A 26,003-nucleotide genomic window follows, 5' to 3' on the forward strand; every position below is an offset into this window, starting at 1 on the left:
TAAGGTAGCAGAGTGAGCAATGTAAAGGTAAGTAAGTTGTGCTTTGTTCCCCTTTATTATTAAGCCATTTCTTGAATATCAACGTACCATTATGCGTTGCTCTTCTTTCATTTGCTCCAACTGTCTTTGTTCTTGCACTTTTTTTTCTTGTCTGTAGTCATGGTTCAATGCCTGTAAAACACAATTCCAGTAGCAGATTATACAAATGATGAATATGAAGAACATACCTTTCTTTTTGCAGGTAAAAAAGAAAATCCTTAAGTGGGTGCCTACATGACCAGCACCCTCAGGTGGTGACTGTGAACAGAACATTTTTACTATAAATCAGGACAATTTTTTATTGCAGCATAGATGAGGCCTTACAAATTGTCAATAGCTGCACTGTGAAATATATTCCTCGCATCATTATAGTCAACTTGTAATTTATTTTAGCAAACGAGAATTATGCCTTGCAAAAAGCTCTACCCCTGATTTTATTTCAGATTATTACAGTAGTAACAGTCTATATAAAATACAGTACTACAGTTACAGGAGGCCCCTGCATACAGGGGCCTCTTATATTGCTTGCCGTTGATAATACATTTAAATACTTGGAAATAATTCAGTTATAATACATTGCAGGAAACTGTAGCTGTGGACAAGTCGCCACAGAATCATTCCATAAGAATGGACAGCCCCCAAAATTATTAAAAGTTTCAAATGCCTACTTTATAAACGCAGAGACCAACATACTAAGCAATGCTTTAAGCCAACTTTCAACCTATTGAAAAAGCCTTCATAAGGTGGCTATGTTGGCTTGAATACTTATATCAATATCATTGTTTATGACTGTATACAATAAAAGCATTTTAAAATAGTAGGTGACCCTGAATAAAAATTCTAAAGGAGAATCTGGGCCCATAAAGTTATGCCACTGGAACTGACCCACATTTATGCTGCCACTTCAGAATACAAAGCCACTTCTTTCTACAGTCCCAAAAACTGAGCCTATATTCTATTATAACAGTAACAGAAATGTGTTTTTACTTTTAAGGGATCCTTTGTAGCCTTATTTATTGTTTAAAAAAGGTCTCAATTCAAAATAAGTTATCCCAATGGCAATGAGTTGGTAATTGACAAACAAAATATTCTTAATACTTGGGCAGCAGTGTTGCCACTACTAAGTTTCCCCACATTTTAAGCAATTGAGAGTGGGGCAAATTTACTTACGTCCGAAGTTGCGCCAGCGTTGGCTTTGCCGCACTTCGCCAGGGAGCCGCTAATTCACTAAAATCCGAAGTTGCGCTCAGGGAGGCGAAAGGTAGCGAAGTTGCACTAGCGTTAATTCGTCAAGCAAAGGAAAGTTACCCTAGCGATGCCTAATTTGCATACAGCGCCAAGTTAAAGTACAATGGACATATATGTAGCAGCAAATGCATATGTATGTATGTATAATTTAGGTGCCATATGTTAGGAAATGTAGGGGGGAAGGAGGGTACCCCCAAAAAAAATTTCTATCTTTTTCAGCCTATCACCCTTAAAAAAGCAAAAGACGCCAGCATTTTTTGGGACTTATAAAAAATGTAAACTTTTTTTAAAGCAAGTCCTATCTACTCTATTGCACTTTGCCTGGTCTGAGGTGGCAAAGGCAAGTCTGGCGCAAGAGGTAACGTTCACTAAAATGCGCAAGTTAGTGAATTAGCGTAGTTTTGTCCCTTCGCCATAGCGCTAGAGTAGGTCCACCTCGCTAGAGAATTTACGCCAGCACATGTTAGTAAATCGGCGAAGTAACAAAATGACGTCACGCTGGCAAATTTGTGCTAACGTTAGCCGCTTCGTGCTTTAGTGAATTTGCCCCACTGACTATTTTGTTGCACCCTGTACCAGACATCTGTATCGCTACATACCTACACTGGCTCATAGTGAAACATTAATGAAACAATTAACTTGGAAACTTTCTAAAATCAGTTGCTTCTGATCCCTGTCTGAAGAATTGTCCATGATTTTGTTTTCATTGGCTTGATGGGGCAGATTTATTATGTGCTAAACTGTGATTTCAATCAGATTTAATCTCTTCAAAAAGTAAAATATCACCGGGTTTTAGGTGGCAAGCTTTTTATTTTTACAAAAATACCTGATCAAGATAAAAACATGCACAAAGAAAAAAAAATGCAAGATTAAGATCTCAGTTGTTTTTTCCTTTCGTCAATATACCCACATTAAAAAATCTTCCCAGATAAGTCTGATGTTTCTAATCTCACCTTTTATGATGAGCCCTCTGTTTAAAGGGGGATTTTGTAGGCTATAATGACCATTAGCATTATTCCTCTTATTTAAAAAGTTGATTTGCTATAATTTTTGGACATGAGAAACACACAAATAAATTATTTTTCTTTTCAGCCCCTTTAATTAAATTTGAATATATACTTAGGAAATACTATATTTTAAGGTGGATATTCATCCATTGCATAATGAAAGAAAATGTAATTCTAATCAACTTTCCAAAATGTATTCACCCAATCTTTCAATACTTTTTCAAGTTATTTGTAAAGGTTATTAAAACTGAAAGTCGTTTCTGTCTGTCTCTTACTATTCCCTCCTCTCTTTTCTCTGACTACACATGAGACCTATTTATCATGCTGTGTAAAAAGTGGAGTGAAGCATTACCGGTGATGTTGCCAAGAGCAACCAATCAGCAATGAGATTTCAATGGTTAGAAAATAAAAGCAAAGATCTGATTGGTTGCTATCACAGGTAATGTTTCACTCCATTTCTTACACAGCATGATGAATAGACCCTATACTGTATCACTGTGATGCTGTATGGGTATGCAGCTCTACTCTAGCCAAAAGATTCTGTGATTAACAGACCTGCAATGGTAAATAACAGAAGTGTGCAAAGCATAGTGGGAACTGAAGCCTTGGATGTGGAGAATTTCAGATACATTGTTTCTGTAGTCTGCAAAACTGAGAAAGTAATAGCAGGACAGGCAAAAACTGCTTCCAGTTGCAATTTACTTTAAAACCTCTGACAATTTAAAATAAATATTTAGAGTTTGTAAGGGAAAATTTTAAATCAGGGAAATTCATTATGTTTTATGAACTGGTGGGATCACAAAAACAAAATGTGGGGGGAAAAAAGGGTTTCACTGTATAATGGGCCCCTTAAAATGAAACAGTTTAGTTATGAGTGACTGACATATATACAGTATACTTGTTATAAACCAAATGTATATAGAAAAAATGTTACCCAAGCTGTAGGCAAATCTTCATCGCTTTGGTTTGTATACTCTTCATACTCTTCATAGCTTTCTGCAGGCCATGACATCTGGTTTAGAAATGCACTATTGGTTCTGTGTGAACAGATTAAGTGACATGAGTTTACCCATTGGAGTCACATAAAATACAAGCACAAAATTTCCAGATATATAAAATATCTATGATCAGAAATAACTGCATTCCCTGTAGTGTATGACTGCACTGTTGCAAAATAAAATGTTAAGCCATAAACTAGATTCAATATGTGAGTTGCTGTCCAATACAAAAAAAGGCTGACATCTGGAAGTATATATAATATGAGAATTACCTTGGTGCTTTCACAAACTGAGACTAGATATGCTGCAAACCTAACGGGAGCCTATTATTGCCATGCACAATGGCAGCTTTATGGTGTCAGAGATGTTTTCAGAATAGCTGCCAATCCCAATGGACACGTGAACACGGATATCAAGTAAATGGATTCTTACAGCAAGTGAGCAGAATCAATGATTATTCCATGAACTCGGTCTCAAGGTAAGAAATCGTTATCAATTTCTGCAAGCCAGTGTGTGCAGTTCTGATGTGCCAGTTCCAGCCCAGTACTGATGATGTGGATGAACATAAAGTGCTAGTTATTATATGACCAATGCTAACTAAAGGTTTGTTAGCATTAAACTCTCCAATGTCTACTGTACCAGTGTAAATCTGCTAGAAGACATTACTACACACACACACACACAGATTTGAGTGCACTAGATATGCAATTAAAAGTGGGGTGAGATTTGGACCTAGTAATGCTGTCAATGTGCCAATATGAACTTTAAGCATCTTGACTCCTTCTGCACATTTATCCTTTATATATTTAAAGATGTCTTAAATATGTATGTTCAATACAGTACTTAATATAATGGAATATTTCTAATATTTTTAAATATGTGGCAATGCTACAGATCTGGAACATGCCCCAAGTCATTGTTTATAAAACTTGCAGGGGCCGTATACCCCCTTGTTCAACATGAGTTATAATTTTGCCCATTGTTTTAATCATAAACAATCTAGGTTTTTCTGTTATTTCTTGAGCTACTAAACAAGGCAAACAGGGACACTGAAGCTACTCCATGGCTGGTCCTTATGAGGTAAATAATTAGATTAGGAGTGCACAGATAATAACCCTGGATAATGGACTTCTGATATCTGTAAACCAAAAGAGTTGCAAAATAGTGTGAAGGGAAGGGGTTGTTAATACAGAGGTCAGTATCTCTAGTTAAACTTACTGAACTAATTAATGGTAAGATAACAAGCGTGAAAGCACAATAATAATGCACCTTTACTTAATATTTAAGGTTCCATTTGTGACTTCCTCAACTGAACAGGTTTCACTGACAGATTTTCGTGGCCTAACAAGCCAATGCTGACATCAGTCAGGATTTTTAGAAAGCTCAGCTTTTGGCAGGATGCAACAGGGATAATATGATAGGTAGAAGGAGTGCAGGAATAATTTTATTAAAAAAAAGAAGGAATCATTTGTGAAAAAAAATCATGACAAAATGGGGTAGATGCACTAACGGGCAAATTTGCGCCAACGTCAGCTTCGAACACCTCGCACCACTTAGCCAGGCGCAAATGCGATACGACTACACAATACACTAATATGCAAAGTTTCGTCCTGGCTGCCGAACACTGGTGACTTTTCGCTAGTGTTACTTTGGCAGTGCGAACATTTAATAGCAAAGATACACTAGCGTTTGTTTGTGCCTAGCGAAAATTCTCTAGTGATCTTGCACTTAGGTCAATTTGCATAGGGCAGTTAATTTAAAATTGTATGGAGGTTGTCACGAAAACAGGACTCTCAACCACATGTAGCTCTTGGGTTTGTCTATAAGAGGTTACACTCTGGGGCACATTTTCTAAGCTCGAGTGAAGGATTCGAATGAAAAAAACTTTGAATTTCAAGTTTTTTGGGTACTTCGACCATCAAATAGGCTACTACGACCTTCGACTTTGATTCGAACAATTTGAAGTAAAAATCGTTCGACTATTCAACCATTCGATAATCGAAGTACTGTCTCTTTAAAAAAAAAAAAAAATCGATGTTAGCCTATGGGGACCTTCCCCAGCACTTTTCTAAGCTTTTTTTGGTAGAATAAAAATCCTTTGAACGATCGCTAAATATCTTTCGAATCGTTCGATTCGAACGATTTTATTGTTCGATCGAACGTTTTGGGCTAAAATCCTTTTACTTCGAGGGTCGAATTCGAGGGTTTTTTAACCCTTGATAGATCTGCCCCTAGGGGTATCTCGTGTTCCAGTTCCCCAGGAACCATCCCTCCTAACTGGGGGTATAGGCTGGCCCTGTTTGGTAATATTTCCTATAATCCATATTTTTCTACTAACTATTCCCCCCCTGCTGCTCTAGGTCCGCAGCTCTGTTCTTTGATCAACTGTTCAAAGAACCGACTGGCCCAGCTTACTTGCCCAAATGGTGTGACTCCAAATTGTCTCAGAAGGCAGATATGGATAACACCTTTGCACAGCCGCCCTGTGCAAATGTCTAATTAAGGGTCTCTTTGGGGGCCCAAACCCAAATGCCTCCAGTGTTAACCCTTTACAATGCCAGCGCAATACTACTCTGGCATGACAGAGGCCTTTATTATAAATGTTGGTGCAAATGCTTGAAGTTACCAGGGAACCTTAATAAAGACAAGAGAATTAATACAGTATAATACCCTACATATAAGCCCACTGTAAAATGAATGTTCCATATTTTATAAAATGTCTGGAGAAAACCGGTTACCCAAAAAAAGTTTGTTAGGACTTTTGCAGGCAATCCCGCTTAAAAAAAGGAAAAGTTGCCAGCGTTTTTTGAACTTTAATTTTTGGCACACAGAATATGATGCGATGATGTAAGTGACAGAAGATTAAGGAAGATGTAGCTTCTTTTAAGCACTTCGCATGGTCTGAGGTGGCAAAGTCAAATCTGGCAAAAGAGGTAAGGTTCAGTAGAATTTGCACTTTACTGAATTTGCGGAGTAACGACCTTTCGTCAGAGCGAAAAGTCGCCTGGTGATGGAGTGCAAACGAACGCTAGCGACGGTCTCTTCTGCTAGCGAATTGACGCCAGCGCCTGTTAGTGAATAGGCGACGTCCCTGCGGATGGTAACGCTGGGGAATTGTCGCTTGCGCTAGCCACTTCGTCCTTTGGTGAATCTGCCCCAGTGTTTGTGATGGTCACCTTTCAGTAAGCACAACAGCCAAAAAGCAAAATCACTTTTTTTCTGGCAAAGCTTCACTGGAATTTCAAAAATATGTAAGCCTTCCTTAAACCTGGCAACAATATATAGATAGGTGGGGGTGCACATATCTTCTTTAACTTTATTGGTATTGGTAGTACTACAAACTAAATCTGACATAAGGAAAATATTTTGGAGTTACTATGTACTTCAGGATTTGAGGAGAAGGTCTGTGTTCATATTAATCATCTCTATCAGTTACCAGCTTTGGCTGATGTTACATTTTGCTAAAACATAAATATCCCTTGTAGCAGGTTTCAGTCAAACAATAAAGCAATTGTCTCCTTATGGCTCTAAGGGGAAGTGTATAAAAAGGATCTGTATATTAAATGCTATATAAAGAAGCTACAGAAAAAAAAATTGAGCTAAAAGAAAAGAAGACTAAAAAACTAAAGATGCAATTCAAAAGAAATGGGGTTTGTCTGTTGTTTTTTCCACAAAAAAATCGAGTTTTTTGAGGGTACTTTTCAGTCAAAACTCTAATTTTTAAAACTCAAGTTTTTTTTAAAAAAAAATCTACTTTTTTGAGATTTATTGTACTCAGAAGCTGGAAATAGATTGAATCTGAAAATACACCTACATGAGGTCATGTAGAAGTCAATGGCAGACGTCCCTCGAACCATGTTAATAGCCTTCATGATGTTCTTTTTTTTTTTCGGTGGGTTTCACTTGAAAACTCAATCAATTCGAGTTTTTGAGTTTTTCACCTCGACTACACTGATTCAAGTTTTTTACATTTGAGTTTTTCTTAAAATAGAAATCATTCGAGTCCATTCAAGGACTAAAAAAACCTTACAAAGCTCTAAAATTAGTCCTTTGATAAATAACCCCCTAAATATACATATATATGCATTGTACATTTTTTACTGTAAACAGTTTTATTTGTAGAAATCCCTCACTGAACCAGATTTAATTGACACATTAGAATATTTTCAGGAAAAGGTTGGATGCCTTTTTAGCAAGTTCAGTGAAAACTCAGTTTTACATACGGTAACCTGATTTTAGTTTTCCCTAATTTTACAATGTTTTTGTGGTCCCGTCAATATACAATGCATAATGCATTTTCTAGATGCATTTTCTGGTCCACTGAAAAATGTAATATGGGGGTACTACTGTGACATATTAGAAGGCCTGTTGACCACAACTATTAATAAGTATACTACAATCTTGATTCAGGGTCTGGTCCAATAGTTGTTTTGAAATCTTCCCTATTTTGGAAAACGTCTCTTCTTCTGAACATGATTAACATGTGAAACATATTTTCAACTGCACCTACTGTATACGTATGTAACTAGATTTCATAGGAGAACTCGCAAATGCAAACAAAGCAACCTGCACCTTAATCAAAATACTGCTCTTCAATGTCACAATCTAACTTACGAGAGTAGGGGGTGTCCAGGTAAATACTGTATTAGAAAGTTTGAGGACCATGGCTGGTACAAGAATGAATAGATCCAGCTCTAGACTGAGAATAGATTGAAAAGTGATAGTGAAAACGTTACTGAGGGTGGGGGTGGTGCCCCCCCCAGACTAATTGTAACCCTTGGAAGTTATGTACTAATTTGTCTTATGACACATTTTCTAAGGCCAAATCCAATAAAAAGTATTTTTGGAAAAATATAACTATGTGTTTAAACTATATGTTTATAATTTAAAGGAGTAGTTCACCTTTAAATTAACTTTTAGTATGATGTTATTAAGGGATAAGATACTGGACTTCATTGCAAATCATAATACTATCACCAGCATGGTTTTTTTGCATAATAGATCTTGCCAGAGTGACTTAATTTCTTTTCATAAAAAGGTGAGCAGGGACTTTGATTCTGTGATGGCTTTGGATGTGATCTACTTAGGCTTTGCTAAAGCATTTGATAAAGTACCATGCAGAAGGATACTGGTTAATTTAAGAAATGTTGGCCTAGAACATAGTACTTGTTCTGGGATATAAAACTGTCTAAAAGATAGATTACAAAGAGTGGTGGTAAATGGAACATTTTCTAAATGGATGAAAACTCATGGATGAGATTCCATTTAAGATGCAATTCAATTCAGAAAAAAACTTATCTCATGGTTTATCACGTGACAACTTAATTGAAATGGGTAAAAAACTGTTACTGAATTTGGAGAAAAGTGTTTTTTCTCTTAGAATTGAATCTAGTCCATGAGTTTTCAAGTGATAAAACCATCACTTGAGTTGAATCTGGCCCAAAGTGTGAAAAGCTAAACAGTAATAAATAGTGTATATTAACTTTAATGATTTAATATTCCTCCCAAAACATTCAAACTTATAGCATGTACTATGTTTTCAACTTTATAAATATATTAATTGTTATTGTTTCTTACTGGTATTTATCTTCTTGCCACTTCATTTGTCTCTCTAACTCTTGTTGTCGAGCTTTCTCTTCGAGCTTTGCAGCCTAAAAGTGTGATTGTAAAAGAATCTTTTATTGTAACAAATTATTAATTTAGACATTAAAGGGAGAATGTAATTGAAATCACAAGTGATATATAAAATAGCTATGAATGTAAAATCATTATAAATATTCCATTGATCATTGCTAAGCAAAGGTTAGCTTTAACACCTGCTCTGGAGTTTCGTTAAATATTTTGAAATTTGAAAATTGCTTTGGAATTGCAACATTTTATTTCATACACTACACATGTTCCCATGACAGCGGTCTTGAGGTCTGTAATTGGTCAAAAAGGATGCAGGCTTAAGCATTTGGTATTAAAATCACGCAAGACTTACTCACACATGATGTTCACATCCGAATAACTTGGCTTGCTGCTGCTGCTGTTTTTTCCCCCAACAAAGAAATAAAAAGCTCTGCAGGTTTTAGATGCCAATCTTTTAATTTTTTTAAAAAACAAACCTGCTTGGGGGAAAAAAACAATCAGCAATAATGTGGAAACTGCATGTGAGTTTAGGAAGCCACATGTGTTTTAGTACCTGAATGCTCACACCCAGAGGCTTGCCCACATAAGCCGCGTGATTAAAGGAGAACTAAACCCTAAAAATTAATGTGGCTAAAAATGCCATATTTTATATAATTAAATTACTGCACCAGCCTAAAGTTTCACCTTCTCAATAGCAGCAATGATTCCGGATTTCAAACTTATCACAGGTGGTCACCATCTTGGAAAGTGTCTGCATTATATTGTGACATTTATGTGTAATGTATATTGTGAGTCAATTCCTAAGCTCAGTAAGTGACAGTGGCACAGGGCATGTGCAGTGAATCAGCAGAAAAGAAGATGGGGAGCTACTCGGACACTTTTGAGGCACAGATCTTACCTGCTAAAGGCCTGTAGTTGCCTTGGGCTGATGCAGAAGCCCAAAACATAACATGTCTAGCCTACTTTAGTTAGACTTTAGTTCTCCTTTAATGAGAAGGAATACCATTTTTTATACTTGGGGGTGCCAAAACTTAGGCATCCCCAAGTGACTGCTTTTACTTACCTGACACCCTGGGCGAAGCTGATATCAGCAGAAAACAGCACGAGTCCGGGGTTCTTTTAGCGAGCACCACCGAGCGATCCTCTTCCAGCTTCCTTGGATCCTCTTCCAGCTTCCTTGGGTCCTCTCACGGCTGCGCATGCGCAGTAGAGCGAAAAGCCGAACTTTAATGAAAAAGCCGACTATATCACTCTACTACGCATGCGTCTGCCCCGCAGAAGAAGGAAGAGGATTGCTCCGTGGTGCTTGCTAGAAGAACCCCGGCCTTGGAAAATTGTATATCTTCTCCATTTAAGATACCTGGTCAACTCTGATACTTGAGTTTAGACACTAGAATTTAATAGGGCTTATTTGCCAAAGCTAATGGGTCCCTAAGCAAAACTGCACCCTTACAGGGATCAAATGCATGCATAGTATTGACAGTGCTATCTGCATCTTACACAGTTTTCTGCACTTTGTTCCTAAATGAGCCTACACGTGCATATTTGTTGGGATTGTTCCTTACAGCTTCAGCCAAAGTAGTCTAAGGGCAAATGTGAACTGGATGCTTTTCTCCCAAAAGATTTTAACTGGAAGGAAAAGCAGCCCAAACTGTCCCTGCCACCTACAATTCACTGTAAAAGCACCAGTACTGTCAGTTGTAGGAGCAATTCTCTGATGACAGTGCTTTCAGCCAAAAGTAATATCCCAGACAGGTATCTCTGAAGACATTGCTAACCTGCAGTGCTGTATATACCCAAATTCCTGAACATGACCTCTTAATACTTATTTCTCATTTATAAGTCCTACCTTTTGCCTTTGAATGTCTTTCCTTGCCTGTATCATAGCTTCTTCTTCTGCCCTTTGTTTATTCTTGTATTCTTCTCTCTGGATCTGCAAATAACAAAGACGCCTGTTAGATATAGATTGAAAGAGATATATATATATATGCGCCCCATTTACTAACAATTGAATTTTGATTTCTTCCACAAATCTCTAAAAATGAGTGGTTTCTCATTTCTTTAAAAAAAGCTCTAAAAACAACGAAAACCTCTAATATAAAACTTCAGGTAAAAGTTGTCATGGTCCTATAGAAGTCAATGGGAGCTGCACTGATCTTTTTGGACTGCTCTATATCAATTTCCGACTTTTAGAGGTTTTTGTATTTTATTCCGCTACGATGTGCCAAAAACTAAAATTTTTGGCAAATCGTTCAGCAAACTTTTTTATTCTGATGTTTTAATAAATGTCAGTGACATTTGTAGTTTTAGAGTTTGTAAGTTTAGTTATGGTTTCTAAAACCACTAAAATCTGACTAATAAATAGGTCCCATATACTGTGGGGCACATTTACTTAGGGTCGAATGTCGAGGGTTAATTAACCCTCGATATTCGACTGTCGAAGTTAAATCCTTCGACTTCGAATATCGAACAATCGAAGGAATAATCGTTAGATCGAACGATTAAATCCTTCGAATCAAATGATTCGAAGGACTTTAATCCATCGATCGAACAATTTTCCTTCAATCACAAATTTGCTAGAAAGCCTATGGGGACCTTCCCTATAGGCTAACATTGAGGTTCGGTAGGTTTAGGTGGCGAAGTAGGGGGTCGAAGTTTTTTTTAAAGAGACAGTACTTCGACTAGTCGAATAGTCAATGGTCGAATAGTCAAATGATTTTTAGTTCGAATCGTTCGATTCGAAGTCGTAGTCGAAGTAGCCAATTCGATGGTCGAAGTAGCCAAAAAAATACTTCGAAATTCGAAGTATTTTTTATTCTATTCCTTCACTCGAGCTAAGTAAATGTGCCCCTGTGTGTCTGAGCATTTGTTCAGCTTTTTAAAAAATCAAGCATTATTGCAGTTAAAATTATTTTATTGCAAAATTATTGCATTTTAAATTAAATTAATAAGTATAACTTGGGTAGGGAAAACCTGAATGAGATTTCAGTACAACTTATGTACATTTGCATTTGCAAAGTCCCCACATTCACTTACCCGGGCTTTATATGCATTTCCAGAGCATTCCTGAGTCTGATTCTGATAACTGGTTTCAGTTAGAGACAGGCGGTCTAGAAATTCATTGTTTCTTCTGTTTAAAAAAAGAGAAGATCTTACATCTAACAACCACAAGTGAATGCATGAAGGTATAGCTATAATAGCACAAATAATCATATTTTAGTTTTCAGGTGGCAAACACTATCCATTTACACTGCAGCTAGACAGAAAAACTTTAAGGGGGTTATTTACAAAACTGGGCTTTTCGGGGGAAAAAAATAGAATCCTTTGTGGGAAACAAAACTTGAAATTTTCAAGATATATTATACCCTGATGCTGCAAAAAGATCAAATACGAAAACCCAGCATCTCAAACCTGTCAAGGTCATGTATAAGTCAATGGCATTGTCCCTATCCCAATTTGAAGATAGTGGTCGCTCGATTTTATCAAGTTTTTTCCCGACCAAACTTTATTTTATTGATAAATAAGATACCATCGTGGTTTTAATCAAAATATGAGATAAATTTGAGTTTTAGTAAATAACCCCCTAAGTCTCCGAAAATATCAGTATTCCCCTATCCCTGGAGCAAACCGCCCAAGTCCCCCTGCTGAAATTCTAATGTAGCACCTAAAATGTAAAGCCAGAGCTGGCAATATCAGTACAGTCATAAGAAAAAGTTTGGGAACCCCTCTTAATTCTTTGGAGTTTTGTTTCTCATTGGCTAAACTTTCAAAGTAGCAACTTCCTTTTAATATATAACATGCCTTATGGAAGCAGTAGTATTTCAGCAGTGACAAAATTTATTGGATTAACAGAAAATATGCATTATAACAAAATTAGACTGGTGCATAAATTAGGCCATCCCAACAAAGATATTACATCAATACTTAGTTGAGCCTCCTTTTGCAAATGTAACAGCCTCTAGACGTCTCCTATAGCCTTTCATGAGTGTCTGGATTCTGGATGGTGGTATTTTTGACTATTCGTCCACACAAAATCTCTCCAGTTCAGTTAAATGTGATTGCTGCCGAGCATGGACAGTCTGCTTCAAATAATCCCATAGATTTTCGATGATATTCAAGTCGGGGGACTGTGACGCCCATTCCAGAATATTGTATATTTCCCTCTGCATAAATGCCTTTGTAGAAGTGCATTTAGAGTCATTGTCTTGTTGGAATATCCAACCCCTGTGTAACTTCAACTTTGTGACTGATGCTTGAACATTATCCTGAAGAATTTGTTGATATCGGGTTGAAGTCATCCGACCCTCGACTTTAATAAGGTTCCCAGTCCCTGAATTAGCCAAACAGCCCTACAGCATGATGGAACCTCCATCAAATTTGACAGTGGTAGCAAATGTTTTTCTTGGAATGTGGTGTTCTTCTTCCACCAAGCTAATAACTTTTTGTTATGGCCAAATAACTAGATTTTTGTCTCATCAGCCCAAAGCACTTTGTTCCAAAATGAACGTGGCTTGTCTAAATGAGCTTTTGCATACAACAAGCGACTGTTTGTGGCGTGAGTTCAGAAAGGGTTTCTTTCTCAACACCCTGCCATACAGATTTTCTTGGTGTAAATTGCGCTGAATTGTAGAATGATGTACAGATACACCATCTGCAGCAAGATGTTCTTGCAGGTCTTTGGAGGTGATCTTTGAGTTGTCTGTAACCATTCTCACAATCCTCTGCATATGCCGCTCCAGTATTTTTCTTGGCCTCCAGACCTGGGTTTTACAGCAACTGTGTCTGTAGCCTTCCATTTCCTGATTACATTCTTTACAGTTCTCCTAAACCATAAAACTGAACAATCTTTGTTTTCAGATCTTTTGAGAGTTGCTTTGAGGATCCCATGCTGTCACTCTTTAGAAAAGAGTCAAACAGAAGCACAACTTGCAATTGGTCACCTTAAATACCTCATGGTTGGAAACACCTGCCTATGAAGTTCAAGGCTTAAAAAGCTAATCCAACCAATTTGGTGTTGGCAGTAATCAGTATTGAGCAGTTACATACATTCAAATTAGCAAAATTACAAATTTTTTTGCCCAAATTTTTGCACAGCCAGTTTTTCACATTTGATTTAATTTCATACAACTGAATACTGCTTCACTAAAAATCTTTGTTCAGAAAACACGCCAGTACTCATATGTTACTGTGAAATAAAAGACATACCACTGTTTTTTTGTTGAAAGTGGAGTAAAATATTATGCAGGCTGAGAGGTATGGGGTGCCGTTTGTCCCAAATACATTCTGTATACAAAACTATCCCTAATACACAGAATGAATGTCTCTCATGTTATATAAGTATTTGTGACCATACACAGATAAAAAAAAATACACAAAACACTTATTTCTATTAAAGAATGAAAACAAAATCTGGTTAGTGTACAAAAGGATGTCATTATATCACAAACTCCATTCTGTACAGTTTAACAAGCAATCTGTCTCACAAATGTATAACCTCCATGTAACGGACTCACTTGTGTGCAAAGTTACTTACAGAATGAATTATGTAAAAACAAAGTTGGACATAATATATAATACTGTAACTAACTAGTGCTTGTCAAGCTAGATTTGACTGACAAAATACTGTAGATATCTGTGACAGAAAGCAAGATTTTATAGTACAGGATTCATTCTTTCCACAAAATGACAATTTTGTTTCACAAAACAGATAAAATAACCGTTCAGCTTAGACAGGAAGAGGAATAGGAGTAAGTCATAAGATAATGGCAAAACAGCAGGAATGCCCTTAACCAAAATCGCCACACAAGCAGGTTACTACAATAAGAATAGCCATATCAGCTAAAATGATCATATTTATGTTTTGCATACTTTTCTTTCTCTACAATCATTATAAGTGCAGCATTATATTTCTCAGCCATTTGTAAAAACTTCCATTTATGAACCTGTAGTGTTTAACAGCAGCTCTTTTAGGAAAGGTTTGTTCATGTTTATTACTATGCAGCACAGGGGACATTAGAGGGCGCCCTCTATAGCATGCCAGATACTTTGCCTTAACCATGTGGAGCAGAGCTGGCCACTTCTCATCTTGTTTGTATATGGTAATAAGCTTTGTTCTTATTGGTTCAGGAATGTGACTGACAGTGTTGCTTCACAGAATGGTTATTTTATCTGTTTTGTGAAACAAAACTGTCATTTTGTGGAAAGAATGAATCCTGTACTATAAAATCTTGCTTTCTGTCACAGATATCTATTTTGTCAGTCAAATCTAGCTTGACAAGCACTAGTTAGTTACACTATTATATATTATGTCCAACTTTGTTTTTACATAATTCATTCTGTAAATAACTTTGCACACAAGTGAGTCCGTTACATGGAGGTTATACATTTGCTTGTTAAACTGTACAGAATGGAGTTTGTGATATAATGACATCCTTTTGTGCACTAACCAGATTTTGTTCTCATTCTTTAATAGAAATAAGTCTTTTGTATATTTTTTTATCTGTGTATGGTCACAAATACTTATATAACATGAGAGACATTCATTATGTGTATTAGGGATAGTTTTGTATACAGAATGTATTTTGGACAAACGGCACCCCATAGAGAGGGGTTCCCAAAGTTTTTCATATGACTGTATTTACCCAGCCATATCAGATAAGCAACCCCGTCTCACATGTTGCAAGTTACAACATATACTGCATGGTTATTTGCTCTAAGAAAAGTTTTGGCGAAGAGTCTCAGTGTAGCAATATATCTATTCAGAGAAACTTTATTATACCGTCAAATGGAATATAGCAAAGTAGAAGTCCTTGAATGCCAAAAATCTAACAACATTTCTAGTGCTTTTCCACAAAAAAAAGCATTGCATCAGTCTCTGGAAAATAGTATTCTGGATTAAAGCAGTTAGCAGATGATTTCTTTGATTAATTACGGTGTATGAGGGATAATGTATCCCCGAGTGTGCATTATACAATGGATTTATAAGGCTATTAGAAGTCTCAGAGTGCTTTTTTAAAGGTCACAGGACTCTGAGGTAATTTCTAATTATTTTGTAAATGTTAGTGGGGATATATTATCCGGTACAAAATGCCCTCATATTCATCAACGGTCGGATTTAGAATTCCTGAGTTTTTTAAAACTCCCATAAATTCGACTCGTCGAAATGTATTAATCAATCAACTTTCACAAATTTTAACGACCCGAAAATTCAAATAGAATTCGTTCAAACTCGATTCAAGTTTTTTCTCCGAAAAAAACTCGAAGGTCAGGAAGGCTGCAAACATCTCCAAATTGATCCCTGTTTCTCTCCCGTTGACTTAAACAGTAATTTGGCAGGTTTTAGGTGGCGAATAGTCAAATTTGAATTTTTAAAGGGCCAGAGTATGATAAATCTCAAAAATCTAATAAAAATTTTTTAATAAAACTCTAAATAAAATTTGGATAACTCCCTAGTCGAATTTGACAGTTTTGACCATAAAAAAATCTCAATTTGACCCTTGATAAATTTTGCCCCTTAATGTCAGGGAACCCCAATGTGAAACTTTCTGCCTACTGCTGAACTCCAACTCCCAGAATCTGTAAACATCTTTTGGATATCAGACAATGCTGATAAATAAATGTAACATTTGCTGAAGGATTCCAGGTTGGACATTACTGCCTAAAATCCTTATTGATTTTATTAGGAAGTAATTCTTACCAAGAACAAAATATTTTCAGCTTGTAAAGTATTCACTAATGCATAATACATAATTATATAAGCAACTATATACAAGGAAAAGGTTTGCAAGATTCAAGGATAACAAGATAAATGGTACTGTATTTGCAGAAATACTGAACATTCTAAGGAATATCCGGCAATTAACTTGAACTGAATTCAACATTCAAGTTCCTTCATAATTTATTGCTGAGTCAGCACAGAGAATATGTGCAAGAATTCAGAACAATTATGTTGTAGTTTGCACTTTAGAAAAAAATAATAACAATGTAATGTAATGCCGTAATGTAGTTTAATGTGATGTAATAATGTATTTTAGTTCATTGTTTATCTTACCTGTACCTGTCTCCACTATATTCGATTTGTCTTTGAGCCTCTTGCTGGCGCTTTTTTTCTTCAAGTTTCTCAGCCTAATCATCCCACATAAAAATACAGTTTTTAATTATTTTAATATTGTAATACACATGTATGCACCTGCTTTTGTTTATTTCAAATTAATGTTTTTATCATATCATTTTAATTACAATAATATTTGAATGATAATACAGGATAACTAATTAATAAAATGAAATGTTTTTTTTTACAAATGTCCATTGCATTTGAGTTACTGACTATTACTATAATGGTTGCCCCCTTTTATAAGTAGATGTTTGGGACAGGGGGTGGTGGGGTTTGGCAGTGAAGTAGGAGGCTGAGTGGGTGACACTGGATTGGGATTGGGACAATGATGTTAGGCCAGTAAGGTTAAGGTGGGTCAATCAGGACATCCGGACAGTCCTATCTGGACAGGCAGTTTGAACTAGACAGCCAGTGTCAAAGCCAATTTAAACCCATAAAGGTGCAACCCTAGTTAGTATCTTTACAACAGTTAAAAGTTATTTTCATGTAAAATCAAAATATCTATCTATTTGTAAACGTATATGTAATGTGGAAATCCTGGATTTTATGGAATTGTCTTTGCTTATCTGCTCTGCAAATGCAAAAGTCCATCTTTACCAGAGCTAGGTTTCTTTAAAAGTCATGCGTTTACCTTCAAAAGATCTAGTCTCTTTTGAAATGGGACATATAGGATACATGAAAATTATTGTTGTAGGCAATAATGAATAATATATGGTGCTGGTTTATGTTGGGCTAAAAATTCAAAATGGCCCTTTCATTGGAGCTCCCTATAGATCTACTATGGTCTCTGTCCCTGTTTGAATTAAAAGGTGGGTGTGTCCTAACAGTTCCTGCCAGAAGCACAGTAGGAGGGGGACAGCCAATCACAGCCCTGCAGTAACACAAGCAAAGGCAGGCTTCAGTTTAGCTGCTGATTGGTTTCTATCCTAGAGTGCTGAGTGCTGCCGGCTCTCCTGCACAGCCTAGGAAAGGAGGCAGCGGGAAGTGGAACAGATGGGTAGAAATAGTAGAGTTTTTGCAGAAATTTTCAATAAAGCAACCAGAAACACCACTTTTTTTAAGCACATTATTTTAATATTTAAAAGAGTATGAGGCACATTTTACATACTGTTATGTCTCCTTTGAACAAAAGATATTGGTCTAATAAAAAGTAAGCATTCCTTAAATGGTTTCTAATTGGTGGAAAGGAAGCAGTTAAAAACAGTTTTACCTATACAGTAAGTAAATGTCATTCATATAAGAGAAATCATACTTTTTAAAAAAATGCTATTCAGAATTATGAATGGCCACAAGAACTCCACCCTATCATTCAGCTTCTGCAATGCCACTGCCATCCTCCAGAATCTATAATGGTATATATAGATATGGAACCCACTATGCAGAAAGCTCTGTATTCCAGGAAAGCCATCTACCATAGACTCCATTTAATAAAATAATTCACATTTTCAAAAATTATTTCCCTTTTCTCTGTAAAAATAAGGCAGCACCAACTAAATCACTAAATCAAAGGATTTGCCCAAAAAAACTTAGATTTTTAAAAGTCCACCAAATGACTCCAAATAGGTTCTAGGAGGTCCCCATAGGCTAAAACAGCAAGTCGGCAGGTTTTGGATGGCGACTGGTCGAAGTTTTAAAGAGACAATACATGATAGTCACATTTTTTTCAACTTCAAATCAAAAATTTGGACTATTTGATATTTGAAAGTACACTAAAAATAATTCGAAAATCTATTTTTTTTTAAATTCAATTTAAATTTCGACCCTTGATAAATCTGCCCCTAGGTCATCTTGAATATATTGCAATATACTGTATTTTCCCTGTTTTGTTTCAGTAGCTTTATGCACAAAATGTCCCTATTATATTGATAGGGGTCAGTGCAGAGAATCTCATGTTTCTGTCTGTATGAATTTTGTGAGGACACCCTAATTGCAACCCTACCTAATCATTTAAACATGATTAGCGGTGAGCCAGTGTAATATTTGCCAGTAATAAATAATACCTTTTGTCTTTGGATGTTCTTCATTTTCTGTATTTGAGCTTCTTCTTCTTCTCTTTGTTTCGTCTTATACTCTTCCCTCTTGAGCTGCAAGGAAAGAAATGTTTTCTTATGAGACTACAATCTGTAGATTTGACAGTATGATTCAAACAAATCTGATTATCAACAAAATAAATATTTGTTATATCAGCAAGGACATAATGACACCTGCAAGTAAAGAAATGCAGTATTCACAATACAGGTATGGGACCTGTAATCTAGAATGCTTGGGACCTAGGGTTTTCCAGATAATTGAGTTTTCCATAATTTGGATATTCATACACTAAGGGGGTATTTAGTAAAACTCAGATTTATCAATTTTTTTTATTTTAACAAAGTCGACCTAACTCCCATCCAGGGTGAAGGAAAAGTCTCAACAAAATATTGTGACAATTCTAATCATACAAATTTTTCAAGTTTGACACCTGAATCAAGTTGTTGCTCAAAACCCCCGACTTTTTCAGATTGTCGTATGAAAACCAGCACAGATCACAACATCTTCAAATTGTAAAAGGGACATCTGCCATTGACTTCTACATGACCTTGACAGTTTTAGCTGGAGTATTTTGGATTCAGATTTTTAGCAGCTTTAGGGCTGAACTCCACGGTGCGTTGAGGAATGATTAATGGCCAGGAGATGACATGCAACGTGTCAGGACGTCCAGGATATAATGGGACTGATCTAGAAGTCGCAGGTACAAACTACATGTATCCGATTGTCGGATGTGAACGATGTACGCTGCGTCTTTACCCGACAGTTGGATGTCGATGAATCGGGTCCTCAACACGCCGTGGAGTTCACCACTGAGGGTTTAATAAATCCCAAAAACTTTTGCTATTTTTTCCTCTAAAAACTTGAGTTTTGCCCTTCAAAAAGTCGACAAGAAAAAATTAGTTTAATAAATAGGCCTCTAAGTGTAGTAGAAAAACATGTAAACATTAAATAAACCCAATAGTCTGGGTTTGATTCTAATAAGGTTTAATTATATTCTAGTTTGGATAAAGTACAAGGTACTTTTCTATTAATACAAAGAAAAAGAAAATCATTTTTAAAAATTTGGATTATTTTCACAATATGAAGCTTTCTGAAAAACGGGTTTCCAAATAACGGATTATGAAAATGTTTCCAGTTCCCTACATATAAAAAATTCATGAACCCCACTCGATGATTTCAGATAGGCTGCTCATAGAATTGCTAAAGGTTACCTCCAACTGTCGAAACTATGTGATACCGAAATATGACTAATGTAAAAAAATGGACTGGGTTGAGTGCCTCAGGGCTGAGTGTACCAGCCACTATTTTTATTTGGGGCAATTGGGAGATTAATGCCAGGGTTTGGCCACATCACCAGTAAGCCTGTATATGTATAAAGGAACTGCATTGTTTCAGTGATGCCACCAAAAGTCAGAACAGACTACAACAAGGAAAATGCTTTAAGAACACTGCTTGATCCATGCCTTTTGCTTTCAAGGACATTTCTGAAAATATTATTTTTGTTTATACTTGTTTCTTTTGATATACTTGTTTCTTGGTGCACAGGAAAGCAAGCAGGCAAATCATAAATCCTAATCTGTCACAAATTCATTTTTTTTATATTCTTTTGAAAACTATATGCCCTTACAAGCAAGTTCAATGCACCTTCTGTGTTTATAAATGTTCATACAATGTTAAGAAACAATAGCAAACCATTTTTTGGTATCTGGATTGAGACTGTGTCAATTGTTGGTTCCATCTTGCTTCACCTTCCGTTATTCCACCACCTACAAAAAGTATAAAAACAATGGAGAAATGCATCCATATATTCTTTCCTTTATCAGTACTGGTGAAAGAGAGACCTATATACAAGTGTCTATCTTGCCAGTACTTTCTACTGGGACTAAAATTATGGCAATGACTCTTATAGTTAAATTGAAACTGTCTCTAAGAAAATTGCTGAAACATTTGTAGACAATTTCAATGACATTTCATGAGGTACATATACATTATTCTTATTTTAAATATAAATGGAATCATTTTCATACAGTTATTATTCTGAACTTGAATTTTATTCATTTTTGGTATAATGTTTTGTTTAAAAGACTAAGGGGCAGATTTATCAAGGGTTGAATTGAAAATTAATTTTGTATTATGGTCAAAACTGCAAAATTCGACTAGGGAGTTAAAAATTCTATTTACGAGATTTATCACATGCTGGCCCTTTAAGAATTAGAATTCGACTTGCAAAATTACTGTTTAAGTCAATGGGAGAGGGGCGGGGATCAATTTGGAGATGTTTGCAGCCTTCCTGACGTTCAAGTTTTTTTCAGAGAAAAAACTCAAATTGAGTTTTTGGGACATTTACATTCATCTGAATATTAAAAATGTGATTTTATTAATACATTTCAACTAGTAGAATTTGATAGGAGTTTATGCAAGTTTCAACCCTTGATACATGTACCTCTAAATGTTAATAATGTGACATTTTCTCTGCTACAGTGTTGGCTGGAATGCAATCTGTAAGCTCAAAAACTTCAATCAGAACAGTATGGCGATTTGTTATGAACCATGACTTTACTTACCTAGGTTCTTTGGGGTCAATTTAATTGGGCCTGGTTTTCTAGCCTCTTTAAAACGCTCCCAGTTTTCTAGCTCTTGCTTTGCAACTACAAAAGACATATCAGCATTAAAGCCTCATTGATTTAGGCCAGATACCACCTGCAAACATAATAGCACAGTAATTTAAGAACTATAAGCCTCATTTACAAATGCAGAGCAATGGTACAAAGTGCATATTTCAGACGAAAACCTCTGCTCCTCTCCCTCCCGCACTTCACTCTCAACAGCGTTTTTGTAGGTGGCAGCAGAGCTGGTTGAAGAGGAGCCGCTAGTGCAAAGAATGCTATTGTGCTTTGTTAACTTAAACAGCTGAATTTCTGTTTTAAGGGCTCTTACAGACGAGCGTTTTTACCTGCGCTCCCCTGCGTTCCGTTTTTCTGCGTTCAGCCACAGGGGAGCGCAGGAATAGACGCATTACATTTTTTCCAATGGGGCTGTACTCACACAGGTGCGTTTAGGCGCCGAACGCAGGTTGAGACGCAACATGCTGCATTTTTCCTGCGTTCGGCGCCTACACGCGCCTGTGTGAGTACAGCCCCATTGGAAAAAATGTAATGCGTCTATTCCTGCGCTCCCCTGCAGCTGAATGCAGAAAAACGGACGCAGGGGAGTGCAGGTAAAAACGCTTGTCTGTAAGAGTCCTGTAAGAGTCCTAAAAAACTAAATACAGCTCTTTAATTTAACAGAGGCGGGTTATTTCTGCCCCTGGTAACTGCCCGCTCACTGCCGTCCGAGGAAAGGCTTTCACTCTAATAAAAAATGTTTTAGAGAAGCTAGCAGGCTGAGTATTTGCAGACGAGATGAGTCCTATTGTTTTCTGTAAACTCTATTCCATTTGGGAGAGTGGTGGGCAAATGAAAACATGTTTTAAATCTTTTGTGAACACACTTCCCCTTACTGTGAGTAAATAGCAAATACATGTAAATAGGTCTTACTTGTCTGAGTTTTTTCTCTTTTGGATTGATTTGGCAAAATCATACTGAAGCCTCCCATGCTACAAAAAAAAAAAATATTATTACATATATTATTTTAATAATTTAAAAGACAAAAGTATGGACACATGTAACCTTTACCTTTCAGCATTTTTAACACCTAAAGCTAATCAAACAATGCAGTAGGCATAGGTACTTAAAGGGGATTTCCACAAAAACTTAACTTACGCTTTTTAAAAAGCAAACATAATTTCAAGCAACTTTGCAATATACATCAATTAAAAAATATGCAGACTTTTCATGATTTTTAATAGTTTCTGACAGTTCCCTAAGCCTAGCCCCCTGCTCTTCTGCTAATCTGTCTGACTGCTTTTCTGAGCTGACTGACTACTGTTACTTTGTATCAACATTATCCCTGTAGGCATAGGTACTTAAAGGGGAACTCCACAAAAACATAACTTACGCTTTTTGAAAAGTAAACATAATTTCAAGTAACTTTGAAATATATATCAATTAAAAAATATGCAGACTTTTCATGATTTTTAATGGTTTCTGACAGTTCCCTAAGCCTAGCCACATGCTCTTCTGCTAATCTGACTGACTACTTTGCTGAGCTGACTGACTACTGTTACTTTGTATCAACAGCCAGTTGTCCTTAGACTGCATCCTCCAACCCCCACAATTCCCTGCAATGCATTCTGGGTTATGTAGTTCCTGTATGCTCTCTGTAAGCTGTGGAGAAGTTGTTACAATTTGTAACATCAGTGTTTTAGTCCCACCTTTCCTGCCAGAATTTTTAAATGATGCAAAAAGAAAAGAACTGTTAACCAGCTGGATTGCAGCATAGAAAATGGCATTTATTCATACTTTTTGAAAAAACAGGTAACTGTTATGAGTATACTAGGGGTTTCTATGTTATGTGGGCCTCTTTATCAAATTTTGGAACCTTGGAAGCTGGAGTTCCCCTTTTAAGTTTCACTTTACTTAAGCATAAGGTAAATAATATATTTTCACTTTTCATTTGTTGGTTAAAGTGGTAGAAGGTTTACCGAATAAATAATGGGTCAAAAAGGGTTGTGAAAGCTAGGTCAGTTGTGGGCTAAGAATATGCATTTAAGACAGCATGTGCTGGCTGATAAGTTATTAACTGACATTTTTGCCTGCAGACCAAACAGACAGATATCATACAAGTGGCACTACCAATTTTATTGGAACATGTATGCCCAGCTCTAAGCCTGTGAAAACACCTATGCTGCCAATACTTAACAGACGCTCACCAGTCTGGAAGAAATATTATCCATAAACTCTAAATAATGGCAACTTTTATTTGGCTGAAAAAACAATATACGTGCTGGGATGTGCCTATTTGGTGGTGGATGAAGCAAATACTAAATTGTGTAAGCATACAGTATATTCAGTTCTCTTAGCACTACTCAGCATTTTAAGACAGCCATACACATGCCAATTCCATATGAAACCTAACAAAAAAGCCCTTGCCAAGACTGACAACAGGTGGGGATGCACGTGGGCAGGTCACATGAGAGGCGATACAGGGGCGCTGTGCACGTGGGGCCCCACCAAAGATTTTTTTGTTGGGCTCCCAGCGCCTTTAAGTTACGCCACTGCCTACACACCTTCCAAACTGCTCCCCCGCCAAACAAAAAAGTATTGTTGCAGTTAAAAGGTGTTTTGTTTCATTGGAATTGGGGTAAGATACAAATGATTTGAAAGAGGGCTGGCAATTCTACTTCAGTTACATACATTGAAACCTCAATACTACATCCCCTGATTTTAAGTTTTCCCTCAGTTTACATTGTTTTTTAGTGGCCCCTCCTGTATATTATGCATAATACATTTCACTGATTTTACATGATTTTATTCTGGTCCCTTGAAAAATGTAAAATGGGGGTTCTGCTGTATTTGTGTTATTGGCATATAGCATATCTGCCACTATTGCAGAGCATTTAAGTCTTGTTTATGTGTACTTTATTTATTTTAAATGAGCTCCTTGCATACTATCCCATGTGTATCTCTATACAATAACTGATTCATATTCAAAGCAGCACTGTAGACAGTGAAGTTGCAGACGGGCACTCGTAAATCTAGGCGCAAACATTTCCCTGGGGGTTTCCAAGGGTGCAAATATATATAGTGAATAAAGTACCCCCTCGTGTAAAATATAAGGATATTATAAGTTACTGAGGAGTTTCATGACCATATAAAAACATGATGCCAAAGGCCGAGTGTTTTTATACAGGTCATGAAACTCCGAGGTAACTTCTAATATCCTCATATTTTGCAACTGGGGGTACTTTATTTATTATAATACACAAGTTTCAGTGAGTCATGTGACAGAAATGACATCAGAACTCACAGTTTATAACTGATGACATCAGAACTCACTGTTTATAACTGATGACATCAGAACTCACCATTTATAAGGACATCATTTACAAGATATTCATGGCTTTTGTGTATTATTATATAAATAAATATAAATAGTAAGAAGAACAATGTGGTGGCATTTAATGCGCAGGGATACAGTTCTCTGCCAATTCATGTGACTCCGCCCCCCGCCTGCTTGTGCTGCTAGAGAGAAAAGTCCGCTCTCAAGAAACGAAACTAGAAGAGCTCTGAGAAAGTGGAAGTCGGATTTAGTCAGCAATGTCTATGGGTTCTGTACAGCACTAGTCCTTTAGCTTTAGGGATAATAAAATAGATCTTTTAATGTGAAACGCTGTCTATTGGCGCAGCTGTGGTCCATGTATCTGTCTATATAATTATCTATGCATCGTTGGCCTCTGTACAGCTTCACTTACTACTGCGGATCCCTGGAGGTATCTTGACATGGCTGCTGAGCAGTGTCAGGGATATTCTGCTCCCCCATTCTCTCAGAGCCCCACCTCCCTTCATCTGGATGGTTCCGCGGGGTGCCATGTAGGTAGCCATTGTCCAATCTGCGGTCCTTCTCCGCTCCGCGTCCAGCCCCAGCAGCACCCTGTCCGTACATCTTGCACTTGCTGTTTAGTCAAAGCGAAAGTCTGTGATAGTGTTGATAAACTCCGCCCACGGGCAAGTTTTCCGCAAACGGGGTGGCGTCGGGTCTATGCTGAATGGAATGTCCCGCCTGCGATACGTGTATAGGAGTGGCACCCCTCACCTGTCGTCTGTCGTCCGTGCCTTTAATAAGGGAATGTCTTCCTAGTTCCTTTTCTTCTATTCACAAGTATAAAATTTAGCAGGAGCCCACAGTGGACATAGTGCACCACTCACTCCCACCCTAGAAATGTGCTGTCTCAGCCAATGGTATTAGTTAAAGGGTTTGTTCACCTTTTAACACTTTTTTCCAGTTCAGTTGGTTTTAAATAGATCACCAGAAATAAAGACTTTTTCCAGCAACGTA

General features: G+C 36.8%; 1 protein-coding gene across 2 annotated transcripts in view; it reads right to left on the reverse strand.

The window, feature by feature from the left end:
* The window catches only part of LOC108708519 (epithelial-stromal interaction protein 1), a 35,357-nt gene extending 9,686 nt beyond the window's left edge, over nt 1–25,671 (reverse strand). Inside the window, exons 1-11 of one of the 2 annotated variants that reach the window (XM_041582470.1) lie at nt 25,420–25,671; nt 22,604–22,662; nt 21,632–21,715; nt 20,760–20,833; nt 19,037–19,120; nt 16,974–17,047; nt 11,960–12,053; nt 10,800–10,856; nt 8,870–8,943; nt 3,229–3,331; nt 88–171 (exon numbers count right to left, since the gene is read on the reverse strand). In XM_041582470.1, coding sequence (XP_041438404.1) covers nt 88–171; nt 3,229–3,331; nt 8,870–8,943; nt 10,800–10,856; nt 11,960–12,053; nt 16,974–17,047; nt 19,037–19,120; nt 20,760–20,833; nt 21,632–21,715; nt 22,604–22,662; nt 25,420–25,610 — 978 coding nt within the window. In that variant the 5' untranslated portion in view covers nt 25,611–25,671. Of the gene's footprint in view, nt 1–87; nt 172–3,228; nt 3,332–8,869; nt 8,944–10,772; nt 10,857–11,959; nt 12,054–16,973; nt 17,048–19,036; nt 19,121–20,759; nt 20,834–21,631; nt 21,716–22,603; nt 22,663–25,419 lie in introns of both variants that reach the window. The other variant, XM_018247311.2, reaches the window with a different exon arrangement.
* Nucleotides 25,672–26,003: the final 332 nt, after the last annotated feature.

This window comes from Xenopus laevis, chromosome 2L (assembly GCF_017654675.1).
Source record: "Xenopus laevis strain J_2021 chromosome 2L, Xenopus_laevis_v10.1, whole genome shotgun sequence".
Classification (NCBI taxonomy): Eukaryota; Metazoa; Chordata; class Amphibia; order Anura; family Pipidae; genus Xenopus; species Xenopus laevis.